We start from the raw sequence: 18,046 nt of genomic DNA, 5'->3' as shown, positions 1-18,046 counted from the left end.
CTGCTTGGCATCTTTGAAAGTTTAGATATTCAGAGAGCAAATGAATTCACAAAGTATACAGTTTAGCAAATACTGCTATTCAAGGATGTTTGTTGGGTAGCTAAATGTATTTTGTTGTGTCAATACTAATACCAGAAAAGGTGCCTATGAGAACACTAGAGAGATGGCAGCACACGTTTTTTGTTTTTTTGTTTTTTTTTTTTTTGGGGGGGGGGGGGGGTTAGTACTCGTCTTTAAGAAATGAATAAACCAATAAAGTGGTTAACAAGATTGGTAGGGTTAAGTATATGTTAACTGATAATCTGGGAATGGTTTACCCCTATGTTAAAGAGGCTGGCATGCTCTGGAAAGCACTTGCTTACCTCAGGCTGGCATAGAGGACAGAATACTAGCACCATCAACTGGACAGCACTGTCAGGTTGCTGGTATGTTAGATGCTGGGAAGACTGCAATGGGTAATGAAATACCCTTTATTATAAAGAGGAAGAAAGTGAGGTATGGCAAAACCAGTCACTAATGCTTCACACCACGTCTTTTAAGATGTTATAATCAACTAGTCCCAGTTTCACAGAGAAAATTGAAGTTATGTATTTACCATAATGCTGCATCCTTTTCATCCTAGTTTGTGTGATATAACTATTGGGACTGCAGCCGCTTGTTGGATATAATCTGGTCGTTTGCCAGTGTTCTCAGACTTGAGCTCAGGAACTTTGCCAAATATGATGCTCTGCATCCCCCCCCCCCCATCTTCAGATAAGTCTGCCAACTACCACATGTCTAAACCCCTGAAATACAACCATTTAAGTAAAATATGTGGGGTGGGGTGGGGTGGCAGTTAAACTGGATGATTGTTTGGAAGAGGGATAAAGGAGGGTGAAGACAACCTATGGACTAGGATGGAAAGGAAAAAAGTTATATACTCACCATAAAGGAGACCTGTGTAAGAACTTACCATAACCTTAGATTTCCTTCTTTTCAATGTTGCAGTATTTATAACAGTAGGGAGTTGCTGCTTGCAGTGCCACCGTCCGGTCAGTATACCAAAGTCTTTGCTCCAGGAGGGTACGTGTGATGTCTGTTACCAGGGCCATAAACAGTTAGGTATAAAAGTGACGTCTGCATGTATCCTTATCAGAATTGTTTTGCTGCATACAGTATTGCCTGTGAGGTTTGACCAGGAAGGTCCTAGTATGAGACCCTTAGACTTGCATGTAGGCCAGTCACAGGGCAGTAGGATGGCTGTGTAGATTGAGACCAGGGGAGATGATGGCAATGTGCCCTCAGGAGATACCTGGGATAGTAGTCAGAAAGAGACAGGGGGTAGGTGGGTGAGACCGAATACTGTAACATAGAAGAGAAAGACATCTAAGGTTAAGGTAAGTTCTTACACAACTATTCTATGTCCTTCTATTCTGATATTGCAGTATTCATAACAGTAGGGAGAGTACCAGAGATCTAAGTATGAACTTGGGAGGAGGATGGGGTCCTGTGGTCAAGTAGACCCTGTAGGATAGCCCTGGAAAATCCTGCTCTAGCACGGGATGGTATGTCCAACTTGTAGTGTTTGGTGAAGTTGTGTACTGAGGTCCAAGTAGCTGCTTCTAAAATGGAAGAGGAGTCTATGCCTTTGAAAAATGCAGTAGAGGAAGCAGCTTCTCTTGTAGAATGAGGTTTAATATTATCTTGTAAGGATTTTGCATGGTGGAAGTAGCACAAGGAAAAGGACTTAGAGATCCATGAGACAATGGCTTGATTAAACACATTTCCCTAGCGCTCTGGGATGGAAGGAAATAAATAACTGATCTGACTTCCTGATATCTTTGGTTTTGTCTAAGTAGTATCAAAGCTGTCTGTGTACATCCAAGGAATGTAGGGTCCTTTCTGAGGCATTTTGTGGATGAGGATAAAAAAACTGGTAAGTTAATGGATTGATTCAATGAGAGCTCATTAACTACCTTGGGCATGAAGGAAGTGTTGGTCCTGAGGACTACTCTGTCCTTGTGGAAAACAAGGTAGGGAAGAGGTGGACATAAGGGCTTGGATCTCTGAGACCCTCCTGGCAGATGTGAGGGCTATTTAGCAGGACTGTTTTAATGTGCACAGTTTCAGGGAAACAGAGCGTGCTGGTTCAAAGGGGGTGCGGTTAGCTTTTCTAATACAAAGTTAAGATCCCACAGAGGAGGAATGGGTTTTCGTGGGGGTTTGATGTGTAGGACTCCCTTCAGAAAAAGTTTAACTTCTAGTCTGGATGCCAGAGGGGGGTGAAATGGGCAGACAGGCAGACAAATGGACTATGATTGAAGAATGGAGTAGCTCACACAAGTAGGATAGGACACTTGGAATGGGGATAGTGAGGGGATCCTGGTTGTTCCTATGACACCAACTGGAGAATGTGTGCCACTTAGCTACATAGTTTCTCCTAGTGCTTGGTTTTCTGGCCTCCTGCAGAACATTGAGTACATCCTCTGAATAAAGGTGTCTGCAAGGGATTAGAATCCTATCACCCATAAGGTCAATTTTAGGTTGTTTACCTGTGGGTGCAGCAGGGATCCCTTGTTCTGTCTGACTAAGTCTAGAAGGTGTGGGTAACCTGTGGTGATTGACCTTGGCTAGAGAATGTAGGAGGGGAAACCAATGCTGTCTTGGCCAAAAGTGGGTAACCAGTAGGATTGTTGGTTTGTCGCTCTGAATTTTTAAGGAGGACTTTTTGAATTAGAGTGAAGGGGGGAAGGCGTACAGGTACACCCCCCCCCCCATGAAAAGGAGAAGACGTCCACTTTCCAAGCTTGTGGATGTGGGTTCCTTGTGCAGAAGTTGTGCATCTGCCTGTTGAGTGGGGAGGCAAATAGGTCTGCTTGTGGAATACCCCACCTGCGTATCAAGTCTAGGAAAGCCTCTCTCTGAAGCATCCATTCGTGAGAGGGGGTGGAGGTTCTGCTGAGTGTGTCTGCCATAAGATTCTGTGCTGAAGGGATATACATGGCTAATACCTGGACCCTGAGAGAAGTGGCTAGATTCCATATCTGGATGGCCAGGCTGCATAGTGGGTAGGACCTGGTCCTCCCTTACTTGTTTATGTACCACAGGACAGTCATATTGTCTGTGATTACTTTTAGGGTTCCTGGCAGGGTAGAGGGCTTGAATGTTAGAAGGGCTAACAGCAGTGCCCTTATTTCCTTGATGCTGATGTCCTTTTTCCTTAGAGTAGACCATTTTCCTTGCACTGAGAGGTGCTGTTGGTTTGTTTGTAACACTGCACCCCAGCCCAGATCTGAAGCATATGTGGATAGCTGCTATTGTGGCGCTGGAATCTGAAGGTGGGACCCCGGGTTGATCTGCACTGCAGATATCCACCAGTGGATCTCCTTTTATAGGCACAGGAGAAGTGGAAGTGGAGAGTCCAAGGGTTGGGAATGTTGGGTCCATAGGTTTTTTAACACTGCACTGAATTTTGCGCATGTGGAGTCTTGCCAAGGAAAGCATGGGTATGAGGGATGTCATGTGACCTAACACTCTCAGGAATTCCAGAGCTGTCAGGGAGTTTTGGATAAGGATCTGATTGAAGTACAGACAGAGTTCCTGAATCCTTTGGTCTGGGATGAAGGCTTTCATGCAGTCTGTGCATAGTCTGCACCCCAGGAAAATCATGCCCTGTGATGGGATCAGGTGAGATTTTTCTACATTTATTGTGAACCCCAGAAGAGAGAGAGTGTTTGACACCTGTTGTAAGTGAAGAAGTAGGAGTTGGTGGTCTTGATGAAGGATGAGCAGGTTGTACAAGTATGGGTATATCTGTATACCCTGGGTCCTGCAATGAGCAATGAATGGGGCTAGACACTTTGTGAACACTCTTGGGGCAGTGGAGAGACCATAAGGTAATGCAGACAATTGAAAATGACAGAAACCTAGTGAAAATCTGAGGAATTTCCTGAAATCTAGATGAATGGGGATGTGGAGGTAGGCATCCTTAAGATCTAGAGCTACCATGAATGCCTGGGAGGGGATCAGAGGCAGGAGAAGTGGTAAGGTGATCATTTTGAAGCTGGGAACGTGGAGGAAGAGGTTTACAACAGATAGATCCAGGAAAGGTCTCCAAGGACGCTCTTTCCTTGGTACCAGAAATATTCTGGAATAAAAAACAGTGTTTCTTTGAGGGGTGGGCACTGGTTCTATGATGCCTTGATTTAGAAGTTGAATGATGGGGAACAGGTGGATTTGTTTTTTTGGTGGTTGAGGAATACCTTGGAAATGTGGGAGCATCCACCAAGTCATGCAATATCCTCTCTGGATGATGGAGAGGACCCATTGTTTTGCTGTTGATCTCTGCCAGGAGGGAATGGAGAGATAAGGGTGTTGCTGGACGGAAAGGGGGGGGGGCACAGTGGAGGAGGCCTGGATTGGTCAGTCTGGCTCCGAAAGTGTGTGGTAGAGGAACTGGAGGGAACTCTGGGAGTAGAAGTACTCCTCGGTTATCTACGTCCCTTTGATTGTGGCACTGAATGAAAAGATTGCCTTCTAACAAAGGAGGGCTTCTGAGGGTAATTCCTATGATATACAGGAAAAGGGGACACTAGAAGGTGTTTGAGGTTCTGCAATTCTTTACCCTTTGCCCGAAAAGGGCCTTATTGTCTAAGGGTGCATCCAGTAGTTTAGTTTGAACATCCATGGGGAAGGCTGTAGCCTTACCCAGGAGTAACGTCTTAGCACTGATCCAGAAGCAGCAGCTTCTGGATGAAACTTCCACAGTATCATAGCTGCACTTAATAGAGTGCCTGGTCACTTGGGATGCTGTGGAGAGAAGTTAATTTAGTTGTGCTCTGATAAGGGAGTCTTGGACCTCAGACAGAAGGGTAGAGACTTTAGAAATGGTATCTAGGACATACCTAACCATGTGGGTTTGGTAGTTAGGGCCATGATGTACAAAGTGAAGGAAGTATATACATTTTTTTCCTGTCCTGTCCATAAATTTACTGTCTTTATCAGTTGGGTAAAGAGCAGTAGAAGGTAGTTGTCTGGAGATCTCATCTGCAGAAACAGCTATAACTGCTGGGTCTGCTGGAGGATTCTTGAAAAGAAATTGTAGGTCCCCCAAGACACAATCAGGTCATTTAGCTGCTGGGGGTTGGGAGTCGGGAGACTGAAGCAGCTAGGAAGGCATCCTGAAAAGCAACCAGTAAGGGAGGCATAGCTAAGGGAGATGGTTGCTTCATTTGCAAAAGGTCAAAGTACCTTTTCTTGGAGTCTGAAACCTTAGAGGCCTGCCACTTAATGTTCCCTCATGAGGGAGATAGTATCCCCAAAGCCGAATTCTTCTCCTGGGGATTCAGGAGAAATAGAATCCTCTATAGAATCCTCTTCTTCTGGAGTAATAAATTCCTTGGGGAATTCAATTTGTGTTTCACAGGAGAAGGACTCCTCAGAAGAGGAGTAATCTTCCACAGACACTTGGAGGGATGGTTGAGGTGTGAAAGTAGGGGGAAGTTGCTGTGATTGTAATGCCTGAAAGGCCTTAAACAGACTTTGAGAGAAAGATTCCCAACCAGGCATCTGTGTAGGCTCAGATTGCATGTTTTTTTGTTTCCTTTTCAAGGGGGTTGTAGGAGCAGTCAGAAGAAAAGAGGATGCCGGTCTAGCACGAATAGGAGGAGCAGGGGCTTCTGAAAATGCGAGCTGTGGTTCCCCTCCGCCATCAGACTCTGATGGCTGAAATACCTCAGTGGAAGTACCTTCAGTATCCCACACCCCAGCTTCCATTAAGGTCCCCGGGCCTGCTTTGGTAACAGTCGTCTGAATGGACTCCGGGTCATCAATCGCCTCTAGAGCCTGCTCGGACGCCTGAGGCGCAGCCTGGGATTTGGGCCTAACTTTTTTTGCCTTCTTCCGAGGCGGCGAGTCGGATGGGCCTACTCCTTCCTCCATGCCTAACACCAAGCGTCGGAGTCTTTGGTTCTCAAGATATAGATTCAAAGCAGCTAATCGGCTACATAGAGTCTTGGGGACGAACGACTTACAAATCGAACAAGATGTATGGTCATGGGCCTCGCCCTAGACAAAAAACACACTTATCGTGCGTGTCCTTCTGATTAATTTGTCTCCCACAAGCACACTACCCTTTCCTAGCAGACATGCAAGTCTAAACAGTAAGCAAAACAAACAAGAAAACTCCACTGGGCACTTATCTGTAATGGTCAAAAACGGTAGTTTGGTCTTTAACAATCTGGAATTCGGTCGTCTGAAGAAACGCGATGCAGAAGTGGAACTGGCAAATGGGCGTTCGATGATCACTGCGGCAAAAAAAATTCTGATGAGGGTACATGCAGACGTCACTTTTATACCTAATGTCGGTTTATGGCAGTAGCAGCTGGCTCGACAGGCGGTAGAGTGAGTTTCTCCAAAACAAAGTTATGGTCCTAAGCTGGGGTTGGAGCTTTCCTGGGTGGTCTCAAATTTTTGGCCCCTCTGAGGAACTGCTTGAGCAGTGGATGAGAGAAAAGGGGAGGGTTCTGTGTTATAATGAGCAGAAATGGCTGAGGTGTGGATTTTAATGGAGGAAAAAGACAGGCCCTTGTGAAGCATCTCAGTTAGGTATTGTAAAATCTGAGGTAAATTGGGCGCTGCTGTGCTCATCCCCTTGAGATTGGTTCCAGGCACAGAATCTTTTCCATTTTTCAGCATAAGATTTTGTAGTACTAGGCCTCCTTGCCTCTAAAATGATATCCATCACAGGTTTACTGAGGGATGGTAAAGGAGAGATTATGTAATTAGCCAGGCTGCAAGGTTCAGTGTTAGATTCTTAGGGTGCAGAATCTGTTCTCCTGCTGGGACAACAGGGGAGGAGTCTGAGGCATGTGCCATGGGGATACCCATGACCCACTGCGCAGGAGGAGGTACCAGTGTTGACGTGGCCAGTCTGGAGCAATCAAAATCATCCTTGGTTTGCCCTGTTTGATTTTTAGTAGTACTTTGGAGAGCAGAGGCAGAGGGGGGGGGAAGGCATAGACTGGTAGTTTTTTCCAGCTGACGGACAGAGCATCCACTTTCCAGAATTGTTTGTGGGGAGTCCTTGTGCAAAATTTGTCCAATTGGTAATTCTGGGGAGAGGCAAACAGGTCTTTATCTGGGCTCTCCCATTTGCTTGTCAACATGTTGAAAATCCTTGGTTCCAGTTTCCACTCATGGGGGTCCATGACGTTTCTGCTTAGTCCGTCTGCCAGTGTATTTAATTTTCCTGGCAGGAATTGAGCTTGTAGGTGCGCTTGGCAGCTCAAGGCTGTGTTCCACAATGCCATGGTTAGATTGCAGAGGGGGTAAGAATGTGTACCCCCCCCCCGCTTGTTTACGTACCACATAACAGTGTGATGTCTGTCTTTACCATCAGTTGCCCTGGAAGACTGTGGTCCTTGAAGGCTGTCACAGCATTCTGTACAGCTAACATTTCTTTTGATTGATATGCAGGTGCATTTCACTTGGGTTCCATTTGCCCTGAATGCACTTCCCTGCCAGGTGAGCCCCCCCATGCATAGCCTCATGCATCTGTTGTTAGGGTTTGGGTGGCAGGGGCTGGTGTGAAAGGCAGTCCCTTGTTTTGGTGGCAGGTTTCTGCCACCAAAGGAACTCTAGGCGTAGGCAAGGTATGATAGGAATCATTGCGTCTAGATCCTGAGAATGTTGACACCACAGGCTTTTTAGATACCACTGTAATTTCTTGCATATGGAATTAGAAGAATGCAGGAGGCCATGAACCCCAAGGTTTGCAGTATTTGTCTTGCAAATAGCAGAGTTTTTATGCCCACTTGTTTGAAGTAGGTTGTCAAATGAATGTTTCTTTGGCGTGAGGTAAGCCATCTGGGAAGTTGTATTCAAGCTTGTTTCCAGGAAAATAATTTGCTGACAGGGTACTAGGTGTGATTTTGTTTTGTTTATGGTGTTCCCCAGACAAGTTAGAACCCTTTGAACAAAGGCCAGATGATTCAAATGTATAGATGAAAATATCACAACCAAACTGTTAAACCAAAGGAAGAACCACCGGCTGCAACCCGATATCTGGAACCACAACCTGCACCAACCACAAAAGAAACGTGACGACAGTTTACCTAGCTTTCGTCTTTAATGAACAGACTTCTTCAGAACAAATAATCCCTGAACACACCTTTACCAATATATACTCTTTCACAAATTACATTCACTTAACGTGTTCATTAATCAATCAATGCATTAAATTAAATTAATGTCATTAAATTCAACCCTGAAACTACTAAATTTAGTTTTTGAATGTGCTAATGCAAATAAATACACCTTAATTCAAATGTCATAATATAATTACATATTTTGAATAAAAAAAACATTAAAAACAAATCAAACACATAAAGATATATAATATAATGTAATATAACAATCCTATACTGTGATAGCCAATTTAAAACAATTTGATAAAAATTACACCACTCAAATATATTGGTATAACTAATCATCCTAAAATATGTTTCAATTTTAAAATAGGAATCATACTAATGTTGTCATTGATGCCTGGGAACACTGTTGCATCCAGTCTCAAATGCCACTTCATTTCACATATATCCACGTGTACATCCAAAACAGCACCCTGACTATCCTTCTTAATGTGCTGTATTATACAAAACTTAAATTTATTTCCTGTATGCTGCTCTATACGTCTGACTAAGGCATTAGTGTTTCTCATATGCCTTATATCCAATAAATGCTCACTAATTCTTTTCATGAATGTTCTGCAGGATTTTCCTACATAAAAAGCCTAACAATGGACGCATTTAGCTAAAAAAAAACAACATTTCTGGTGTAACAATCAAAATGCCCATATATGCCAATGGACACATCCGCTACTACAATTTTTGGACCAGTAACCAAAATATGCCGACATATATTACATCTACCACACTTAAAATTGCCCTTAACTCTGTTCGTGTTACCCCGTCTCTACATTGCAACAAGTTCCCATTTCCAACAACTGTTTGAATGACCTTCCTTTCCTAAACACATTTTTGGGGGTTTATATAATTCATCCCATACATTACTATCCAATTTCAACAATCTCCAATTGGCATGTATGATATTAACTAGAAATTTGCATCATAATTATATGTAGTTATAAAAAATATTGGCTCCCTCATTTCAGTAGTACTATCGATCATACCATTTCCCAATTCCACTGTTGAATTTATATTCGTTGGAAAACTCGCATTATTATTCATTCTCAGTATAGCCATATAAGCTCCATTACCCCTTTTGCGTATTATCTCATCCCCAATGGAATCACAAAGAGCAATAGGATAACCACGCTTAACAAACATACTCTTTATAAACTCCACTTCACTAAGAAAATCCTGATACTTACCATTCTGGCTGTCCTAGACCATAACATAGTAAGGGATGTCTTTGAAAAGAGCTGGTCCGTTTTTTCAGAGGATCCTTACATTACAGCTCAAATGAATGAACAACTTAAAATAGTGTACCGAAAAGGCAAGAGTTTTAAAGAAATTTTTAGACAAGTAACTCGGATGCCTTCACAGCTTAATTTAGGTATGACTAGATGTGAATTAAGTAAATATTGTACAATAATAAGCACAAGTAAATATTGGTGATAACTGTTTTCTTAGAAATACCAAGTTCTTCTTGAAAAGCAAATACAATTGCAATTCGAAAGTGGTTGTTTATTTAGCGGTATGCAATTCATGTTCAGTATTTTACATTGGAAAAACGGAGAGATGTCTGTCTCAAAGAATTTATGAAAATGAATATGCTATAAGGAAGAATAAGTTGAACAATGCTTTAGCAAAGCATATTAATGAATATAATAACCATCATTTTTCTTTCCTGGTTATTGATCATGTAAATATTGAGGATAAGAAGCCATGGGGGGTGCAATTAGAGCTAAATGAGTTAAAATGGCAAATTAGATTACAGGCCAACAACTGGCCAGAAATTAATGAGCGTAGCTCTATAGCACCCGTTTTAAAATTAAAGGCTTTACAGAGGAAGAAAATATATCTAATTAGGCTATTTTTCTATTTTCCTATTTTTTTTTACTATATATTGCTAATTGTATTACACTACACTAGAGTATACATACAACATGATATATTCTTTAATACATCTGAGGTTCATAGGTTCATACTAGGCTATCTGCCCTAGGGAATTTATAAGCCTAGCCAGAGTGCGTTTGGCTTTCGCCACCCATTTTAAATTAATTTTGCTATGCCCTTTTTCGAGGTTAGTGTACTGTGCCTCTGTCTAACAGTGACACAGAAGTGATACCCAGGGTAAACCTACGATCTCCCATCCACTCATCAAGATTCCTCTTGAAGAGAGTCAATGAGGGACTCTGCCTAACCTGGACTGGGATTTTATTCCAGAGTGAAGGGAGCCTCTGGGTTATGAATCTGTCCCTCCAGCATGTCCTATTTATTTCAGTGCTGAGGTTTAAGTCTCTCGAGTGCGTAGCTCGATGGGATTTGGATTTTCTGAGGTGCAGCATGTCCATTAATTCCGGGTTGGACATGGCTTTATTGTTGAATTTATGTTTTTAACAATAATATTAGGTTATTTTAAGATGGATGTCTATCATGATGTGTGTCCAATGAAAGAAGAAGTGGCAGTATAAAAAGGATGTGATGTAATCTTCTGAGTGTCTGATGAAGTTTAACCTGGTTTTAAACGAAAGCGCTAACCGTGTTTTATTTTTGGAATAAAGGGGCTTTTGGATTATTTGCTGGTATTGTATTCTGTAGCTGTGGAGGCTTCTTTCATTTGCCATTTTATACTTGTTTTTGAGTCTCTATCAGTGTCAGGTCGCACTTATTTTTTCTCCATTATCTTTTTACCATCGATGGTTCTCTGTACCATTGTTGGTACACTTCATTCTTTTTATCTGTTTTTTTTTTTTGCCTACTATTCAAATAATCCTTTTTTTAACATAACTGGTAAGTTCTCTTTATTTCAGAAAAAAAATACACTGGCTTGAACTATCTTAACTACTGTCGGCTGGTCTTCCATTTTTGGCTACTATGGCTGACAAACCCTGTGGGTTTAAAAAATGCACTTCTGTGGGCAGAAAGATCCCCAATTCTGATGCCTAGAGGGAGTGCATTTATTGTTTGGGGACTGCTCATATAGACACCGAGCATGCTGGTTTCAACACTAGGGTCCTTAAGAGGCTGAACAACAGCAGAGTTCTTAAGGGACTGCTACCTTCTTCCTCTCTTTCAGTTCCTGCTTCTGGGGCTTAAATCCCTGCAAATAAAAATCTAAGCCTTCTTCAGAGACAGAAGAATCCAGGAATCTCTCACCCACTTTCCTAAATCAGCTCCTACTTCGGAGCCTCCAGTCAAATTACTGAAAAAGATGGATCTGACATTACCAAGCCAAAGTCTTCGAAGACCCAGTCTCCCAGATTCTCTCCAGAACCTCTCTCTCACCTCGGCTCCATTGTCTCTTCCTCCAAGAGACCCATAGAAGAGAGTCCCAGCCCCAGTCTACTGCTTCCTCCATCAGGTCCTCCAGCAGCTTTTCCGAAGCAGACATGGATAGGATGATCAGGAATTTCCTCAGAGCTCAGATTCAGATGGGGGTTATCATGGCATTGTCTCCCATTAGATCCATAAGCCTCCTTTCTGTTTTCCCACACTGTAATTTCTCCTTTTCCAATCAAACCGGTGATTTTGGAGCCCTGGAATTCGAGACCCTCCCTCTTTGTTGGATCTGAAGACAGCAAGGTCTTCGACTCCAGCTGCATCCATGACTTGTCCAGCACCGATTCCCTGAGAATAGGACAAGTCTCGAAGTCAAAGGGTCTGTGCTGTGCTGGGTATGGGCAAGGGGGGGACTTGGTTTGCCTCTAAGGTTGTCAGAGCCATTCCTGCCCCTCAGGGCTTTGGTGTTGGACAGCTCGGGTCTGACTCTTCCCTCAAGACAGTAGTCTGGGCAGGATCAGGACATGGTTGTATCAGCGGCTTCGGTTCTGGTGTAGCCAGCTATGGCTTCTTCTGGTCCTTCTGTCTTTGAGGTGGTATAGACGGGATTTTCTCACGCCCAAGACACACGACTGCTCTTTCTTCGGATCCTATAGCCCTGCCAACATCAGATTCGAACTCTGATACTCAGACTTATCCTGCAGGGACAGCCAGTTTCATTAAACAGCCAGACCCTCTCAATGAACTTCCCCTCTTTTTGGACACCTCTCCAGACCATCCCAATGAAGAGAATCCCCATAACAGAATGTGCAAAAGGAAGTTCATAGATTCCTTTCAGAAATCATTCACCAAAGACACTCGCTTCAAAGAAGGGCAGGTTCCCCAAAGTTCTTCGCCACATGATGTCTCCTTCTGAGACATCTTAAAAATCCTCAGGCAGAAAGGTGCATGGTCCTACTATTCCCCTTCCCAGGAGTCGTCAGTGTTCCTGAAAGTCTTCAGGTCTGGCCAGTCTACATCTTGGGTGACTCCCCCAGCTAATGAGCTTATAGATCTAGTCTCTTACCAGGACTGGAAGGAACCATATACTGTAGAACCCATTACGTGCCATCCAGATAAATTTATTGCCCCTCCTATGAAGAAGCCCGAGTGGAGCAAGGGGGGTTCCTGCTAATGCCATGGTTGTGGCTGCAGCCACCAAAAAGAGCTGGCAGAGTAAAGCTTCGCTGTCCATCCCCCTAACAGGGAGTCCAGGGTACTGGACAAACTCAGGAAGCACATTTATACCTCAGTGACCTTTGCCTTACGTTCACTGAACTAACTGGCACATTTTACCAGGTTGCAAATGGATTTCACTAAACAGCTTTCAAAATCCCCTTCAGAGTCCCTATCTGTGGAAGACCACAAAAAGCTTTCTTCACAACTGGACACACTTCAATTCATCTCTAATGCGTCCATGAGGTTAACTTCCCATACCGTAAGGAGACATGCCTGGATGCATGTGTGACTTTGAGGAGCCCTTCAAGTCTTCATTCATCAATGCTTCCTTTGATGGATAGCCCTTCTTTGGCCCCACTGTTAAGGAAACGCTTTCCCAGACTGAGCAGGATGAAAAGAACTGGTCTGCCATGGGGATCCATTTTTCTACTCCTTCAGGAATCAGTGAGGAGTGAAAAGACTTGGTTCCATAAGTCCCAAGGTCCTTTCCAAGACTCGAGGGTTACGTTACCCAGTGGAGACAGGGAGTGTTAATGGAAGCCACCACCTTCGAGGCAAATAAGGCCTGCAAAACCAGGGTTTCTGAGACACCTTTTTGGATGAATCCTTTCAGCACTCCTGAATGGTTGCCTGACTGCTCATCTCTAGAGGCAGATGGGAAGTGCTTGTCTCTGCAACCAGATGCCTGGGCATCAATCACAAAAGATCTTTGGGTGCGGAAAACCATAACTTGAGGTTATTCATACTATTTTCACAAATCCCCCCAAACATAAGAAAAAGGCTCCCCAACATCTGGCCCTGTCACAGAGGGAAGCAGCTGCCCTTGAAAGAGTCATCCAGGAGGTCTCATCTGACCAGAATGGATTTGGAACTTACTCAAGATTCTTATTCTTTTTAATGGAAAAGAAAACAGGGAACACGAGACCAGTTCTGGACCTCAGCAAACTGAATCAATTTGTAAGGAACTGAGAGTTCCAAATCATCATGGCTCAATCCATTCTGCCATTTCTGAGAAAGGACAATTGGACATGCTCAGTCAATCTTCAGAAGGCATTCTATCGTATCAAGATTAACAGATGCTCCAGAAGACATCTGCACTTTCAGTTGGTGACCAGTCACTACCAGTTCAGAGCCCTGCCCTTTGATCTCACCACAGCCCCCAGAGTGTTTACCAAATGTATGTTAGTGGCAAGCAGCTCACTCGAGACTGCTAGGATTCCTAGTGTTTCCATACCTAGACTGGCTCCTCACTGCACCAATCACGCAACTCCTCAAAAAATCCAGGGACTACTGGCTCCAGTTATGTCCATCCCTAGGCATCACAGTCAACTTTTGCACATCACATCTTCAACCTGTTCAGAGCCTGGAACTCGTAGTTGGACACAGTCGGTCAGGCAGCGTTCCTTCCACTGAACGGAATACAGACCATCAGGTGTTAAGTAAAACAAGTTTATTTCGCACCTTTCTCCACCAGCCAGGTTGATTGTTCAGACGTTAGGGTCGGTGACTGCACCTATAACCTTAGTTCTCATGGCTTGGTTTTATATGCGCATTCTTCAATGGACTCTAGCTGTTCAGTGGTCAGTTCTTCACCAGACAAATTCACGCAAGTATGCAAAGACCACCTGGGTTGGTGGAGTCAGTCAGACAAATTTTCTCACGGTTTCTCTCGTCTTTCCACCCCCAGTAGCCACAGATGCCTCTCAATTGGGGTGGGGGGGACATTTCTTGGGAAAGACGGTCCAAGGCATGTAGTCTCCAGAACAGACCAATTCACACATGAATGTTATGGCGAGAAGAATGGTCCTCCTAGCACTGCAGGCTTTCCAGGACGTCCTTCTTCTCTGTAAGATTGCAATTCAAACCGAGAACATGTCTGTAGTTTGGTATATCAACAAACAGGGGAACTGTATCTTATCCCCTCTGTCGAGAAGTAATAAGTGTGGGGCAGTGAGCAAGCTCCTCCAACCACTTTCTTATGGCAGTGCATATCCAATGTGCTGGAAGACAAACTCAGCAGGTCCACTCTGATGCCTCATGAGTGGTCTCTCAGTTAGTAGCAGAGAGGATTTTCCACCGATTGGGTCAACCTTGCTGCGACCTTTAGGCCTCTCTCCACAACACCAATCCAGCAGGTTTTTGCCCTGATCCCCCCTCTGGGGGAGTCATCAAGAGATGCTCTAGTCCACGTTTGGCTCTCAGGTCTCCTTTGCACTTATCCCCCAACACCTCTAATTCCCAAATTCTTACAGAAGGTCCTTCAGTTGAAGAGCATGGTTATCCTTACTGTACCATTCTGGTCTCATTAAGTATGGCTCCCCTTCCTTTAGACTTGCCTTAAAATATCCACCCTGGATACTGGTCCACAGTCCAGACCTTCTCTCTCACCCTGTAGGGATGGATCACCCCAACATTACAGCCCTCAGGCTGACTGCAGAGTTTCTCCAATTCTACTGATGATTAGACAGTCCAGGCTTTCCTCCCCAGTCCAGCAGATATTGCTATCATTCCAGAAGGGCTCTACCAAGAAGATCTACAAGAGCAAATGGAAGAAATTCTCTGTTTGGCCTCTCCAGATGGAATTAGACCATTTTCACTGCCCCTATTCCTGCTGTCCTGGAGTTTTTTTTTACATCTAGCTTTCAAGAAGGGGCTAGTTTCTGTACTATCAACGTGCAACTGGCAGCAATATCTAATTTTCATTCAGGGGAAAACGCTTCCTCTTTGGTTTCATCAAAATTGTACAAGGCTTTCATTAAAAGTACCATTTTGCTTACACCCAAAGTGAAGGACCCTACACCACCCTGGGACTTAACGGTTGAAATGCAAGGTTTGACTCGGAGTCCTTTTAACCCATCTGCTAGATCTGACCTAAAAATTTATCTTCGAAAACTCTTTTCTGGTGATTACTGGATCTGTGTGGTGACTATCACAGCTCCAGACTTTCTCTTCTAAATCACCATACTTGATTTTCCTCAGATACAGTTACCTTACAAACTGATAAATATACCAATAAATATGATATACGAGAGAAATACACACACACACACACACATATACACATGCTCATATTAACATACATATACACACATGTACAGTACAGCTGTATAAGAACTTAACATACCATTAAATATCCTACTGATCACTGTTGCAATATTCCAATACCGATGGGTTATCCTGTTCAAAGTAACCCAACATTTGGCTGGTATGCCAAAGTCAAAACCCTCCTTTAAATTTCATATGACCTCAGCCCACAGGCATATGGGGTATATGCAAACAAAGTAAGATAAGTATGTTTTGTTTAGGAGCTCAGCACTACTACAGCAGCTGTAAAATAAGCCAGCTGTTCATCCCAAAAAAAAAATTCAGACTTTCCTTCTTAAATACAGACACACACACAACCACCACCAATATATGTACGTATGTATTTCTCACTTTTGAATTTCAAGCATTATTTTACAACTTTCAGGAAGTCGACGTTTCATAGCAGAACACTAAATAAATATATATTTAGATATCTGTCTATACATATATATATATAGATATATATATATATGTATACGTATGTGTGTGTGTGTATGCATTTGTGAGAATATGGATTAAAACAACCAAGTTCACTATAAGAATTCCAAGCCTTACACTTACCACCTATGCAACTATCCAATTTGTTTTAACTGATTATGCATCTTTTCTTTCTCTTTTTATCTCTTCTACTGCTCATGTATACACAGAGCATACAGATACATTTTTTGAATAATATATCCTGACACAGAATGCCAGGTCACCGCTGGAGTTGCAAAACACAAACTGGATGTGAACAGCAGATGAAGTAAAAGCAGATCAAACTGACTGCTAAACAGTTAGAAAGCTCTATTACAAACGATTGGCAGAAAAGCTGGTTCACAGTGGTCACCTTTTATGGTTCAGAACAGAGAGATGACATCACCCTCTGAGAAAATGTTCTGATGAAATAGCTGTTCATTTTCCAAATTAAAGATTAAAAAAAAATTTATATACGTATATGCATAATTCTTCAGTATGTCATACCTGCTTTCCCAATCTGAACAGCTAATTTTGTCAGCTTTCCCTGAAGAACAGATTTTTCTTTCTTTGGCATATGTGATTTCTTCTCTTTTGCTTCATCTCCCCCTTCTTCACTTTTCAAAGGCTGCATTTCCATAGCTGCACCATCTTGAGCTTTTGCTAAATAATAAGAAAACAGTGTTTTAAAAATAACTTGCAAAACAAAATGAAGCGTCTCAAACTTTTAGAACAAGTGATCTGTGAAGGAATCCTTCTGCAAATAATCTACAGCTGAGTTTATAGTTTCTTGCACTCAAATTTGGGCATTTTTTCAGAAGATCCTGCTTTGCAGAGCATGCCATTTCTAATTTGGCAGACCCAGTGACACCAATCACTGCCCAACAACATGCCTAACCAGTTCATTCCTTAAAAACTCTGGAAGGACAGTTCCTACTGCAGCTCATGTGTTGTCTCTATCTTATTGCAGAGTTTTCTTCTCTATGGTAGTACGATTATGGTAGGTGTGTGGGGCTGCATTCATACTGCAATTTTACTTTTTTAATTCTATTGGGGGAGGTGAACAACTTAAGCTTGCACTTTACTTTAAGGAAATTTCTTGTCATCTTTGTATAATAAGACCTAGAGAAACATATCTGCCCAATTAGAAAGAACTCAAACGTCAGCCACTGAATGGAGACCATCCAAGCACATTACCCAACCATAACAACTCTTCCAGAAATTTGTAAAGTGCAGTTGTGTAAAATTTTACCATAAAAAGAAGTTATGTACTCACCATAATGTTCCATCTGTGTTGTCCATTTTCATTCTTCCTCAACCTGTGGGTCTCAGATCCGACTCAGCCACTTTCCAAAGCTTAATCTCCGAAGCTTGAGCTCCTCCCCTACACATAATGCTTCATTCCCCCAGATTACTTCAAATCGAATTTGATGCTAACATACTGTTGACTATATAGAGTATACATTAAATTAAATAACTACAGGAAGAGAAAGAACAAGGTTCAGGAGCTCAAATAGGAACTTTGGCTCCTATAAGCATATCCGTCTGGACTTTCACAGCCATAGGCGGGGGAAAGGAGGGTGAAAAAGTTGAAAACGAATAAAATGGATAACACAGATGGAACTTTATGGTGAGTACATAACTTCTTTATGTTACATTGTCATTTTCATTCATTCCTCAACCTGTGGGACAGAGTCCCCAGCTACAGTAACCTTGGGCAGCTCTCATGGAATGATATTTCAAAGCACTGCAGAACAAAAGGCAACTCTATTTGTGGAGGTAATATCTAGCCTGCATTGTGACACAAAGGTATGAGAGTTTGACCACAAAGCTGCTGCACAAAT

General features: G+C 42.8%; 1 protein-coding gene across 1 annotated transcript in view; it reads right to left on the bottom strand.

Moving 5' to 3' along the window:
• The window catches only part of ATP2B1 (ATPase plasma membrane Ca2+ transporting 1), a gene marked incomplete in the record, with an annotated part of 2,275,481 nt that overhangs the window by 1,580,189 nt on the left and 677,246 nt on the right, over positions 1-18,046 (bottom strand). Inside the window, 1 exon segment of the mRNA XM_044087859.1 lies at positions 16,710-16,865. Within this exon segment, the coding sequence (XP_043943794.1) occupies positions 16,710-16,865 (156 nt within the window).

This window comes from Protopterus annectens, chromosome 11.part0 (assembly GCF_019279795.1).
Source record: "Protopterus annectens isolate FY-2018-M chromosome 11.part0, PAN1.0, whole genome shotgun sequence".
In the NCBI taxonomy this organism is placed as follows: domain Eukaryota; kingdom Metazoa; phylum Chordata; order Ceratodontiformes; family Protopteridae; genus Protopterus; species Protopterus annectens.
The sequence above is the reverse complement of the archived record's forward strand: the minus strand, read 5'-3'. Positions and strand labels throughout refer to the sequence as shown.